Consider the following 1,783-nt stretch of genomic DNA (forward strand, 5'->3'; position numbering starts at 1 on the left):
CCAGGGGTGCAGGCACCACTGCTGCTGTGCGGGAGCAAGGCGGGCAGATTGGAGCAGTGCCCAGCCCAGTCTACCCCCCGGGTTGGGCATTGATGCCTGCCTGCCTGGTGCGCCTTGCTGCTCCTCCTCCCCACCAGATTGTGTCCCGCATGGGCTGGTTTAGTCAGGGATGCCCCTGCCTTGAGTGGGGAGCTGCACTCGACGTGACCTCCTGAGGTCCCTTCCAGCCTTTCCTACCACGCCGCCGTTCTCTTTGCAAGGTCAGGGCGGCTCTGACTTAACTTGATTCTTCCCAAGGGAGAATATCTTGCGTTGGAAACCTCATCCAAGTGTGCCCCCCTGCACAGCTGGCCCCATAGATGTCACCCCTAAGAAACTATCACCTCTCACTTCGTTGCACCTGCTAACACCGTGCTTTTAACAGTGGTGACCTTAGGGTTGTTGGGATCCTGCGCAAGAGTCATTTGGGGACCCTTAGAGGCTAAATTTTGATGACCCATAAGCAAATTTTGCAGACTTCTGTTGCAAAATTTGGGGGGGTCCCCTAAAGTGTGGGGATGGCAAACCAGGCACTGCTTTTAAAGAAGGCCAAGGCCTCAGATCCATCACCGCTTGTTTGCTCTGAAGCCAGCGGCCATCGCCATGTGTACAGGGGGTAGGACAAGGAGTCACAGGCTTCATGGGGGAAGATGGTAGGATACCAAAGCTGTCACTTCTTGTGGCCTTAGGGGATGGCAAACCAGGTGACCACACAGGGCCCCACACTTTAGGGGGCCCCAACATTTTGCAGCAGAAGTCTGAAAAAAACTAAAAGTCTGCAAAGGCAAAAATTTGGCAACAAAAGTCTGCAAAAGCAACGAAAGTCTGCAAAGGCAAAAATTTGGCAACAAAAGTCTGCAAAGGCAAAAAATTGCAATGAAAGTCTGCAAAAGCAACAGAAGTCTGCAAAGGCAAAAATTCGGCAACGAAAGTCTGAAAAGACAAAAAACTGGCAACAAAAGTCTGCAAAATTTGCTTACGAGTCATCAACACGAAGCTTGCCCAGGCGCACCCCTGGGCAAGTGCGCCTGGGCAAGTGCACCGGCCGTGTGACAACCGCGCCGGGTCTGAGCCCACTCCCCCCCCGTCCCCCCGCGCTGGCGGGCGCGTTCCCACTGGCTCACGCGCCGACAGACCCGAGCGGGGCGCGCGGGGCATTGTGGGAAGGGCTCGCGGCCGTCGCCATTTTGTCTCTGTCACTCGCGGGCGGGGAGGGCCGGGAGAGGGCAGGCAGGCGGCAGCAGCGGGCGGCGCGGGGGCCTCGGGCAGGCGGACACCATGATCTCGGCCGCGCAGCTCCTGGACGAGCTCATGGGCCGGGACCGCAACCTGGCCCCGGACGAGAAGCGCAGCAACGTGCGGTGGGACCACGAGAGCGTGAGTGCGACGGACGGGCCCGGCCTGGCCTGGCCTGGCCCTGCCTCATCCCCGCGCCGGCTCCCCTCGCTCTGCCCGGCTGGGGCCGCACTGCACCGGGGGTGTGGGGGCGGGGGCTGCGTTTTTACCCTCCCCCCTTGCACAGGGCTTTGCTGGGGGCGGGGGGAGTCTCTCGGTGGATGCGGGGGGCCTGCCTTGCCCGGGGGGGCGGGGCTCTGGGAGGGGCCGCGCCCCCGACATACGTGGCCCGTGCCCACAGCTATGGTCGCTGTTTGGCGGGAGGGCGGTGGATGCCCTTCGCACGTGGCTGTGACATTTCCTTCCCGCAGGCAGAGGCGCGTGTGGCGGGGGGGGGGGCCCCCCTCCC

General features: G+C 61.6%; 1 protein-coding gene across 4 annotated transcripts in view; it reads left to right on the forward strand.

Moving 5' to 3' along the window:
* Positions 1–1,228: 1,228 nt before the first annotated feature.
* The window catches only part of LUC7L3 (LUC7 like 3 pre-mRNA splicing factor), a 30,236-nt gene continuing 29,681 nt past the window's right edge, over positions 1,229–1,783 (forward strand). For 2 of the 4 annotated variants that reach the window (XM_025199149.1, XM_025199150.1), the window contains exon 1: positions 1,230–1,416. In XM_025199149.1, coding sequence (XP_025054934.1) covers positions 1,318–1,416 — 99 coding nt within the window. In that variant the 5' untranslated portion in view covers positions 1,230–1,317. Of the gene's footprint in view, positions 1,417–1,783 lie in introns of all 4 variants that reach the window. The other 2 variants (XM_014518065.2, XM_006019761.3) reach the window with 2 other exon arrangements.

The sequence above is a fragment of the Alligator sinensis genome, unplaced genomic scaffold (genome assembly GCF_000455745.1).
Source record: "Alligator sinensis unplaced genomic scaffold, ASM45574v1 scaffold876_1, whole genome shotgun sequence".
Lineage (NCBI taxonomy): Eukaryota > Metazoa > Chordata > Crocodylia > Alligatoridae > Alligator > Alligator sinensis.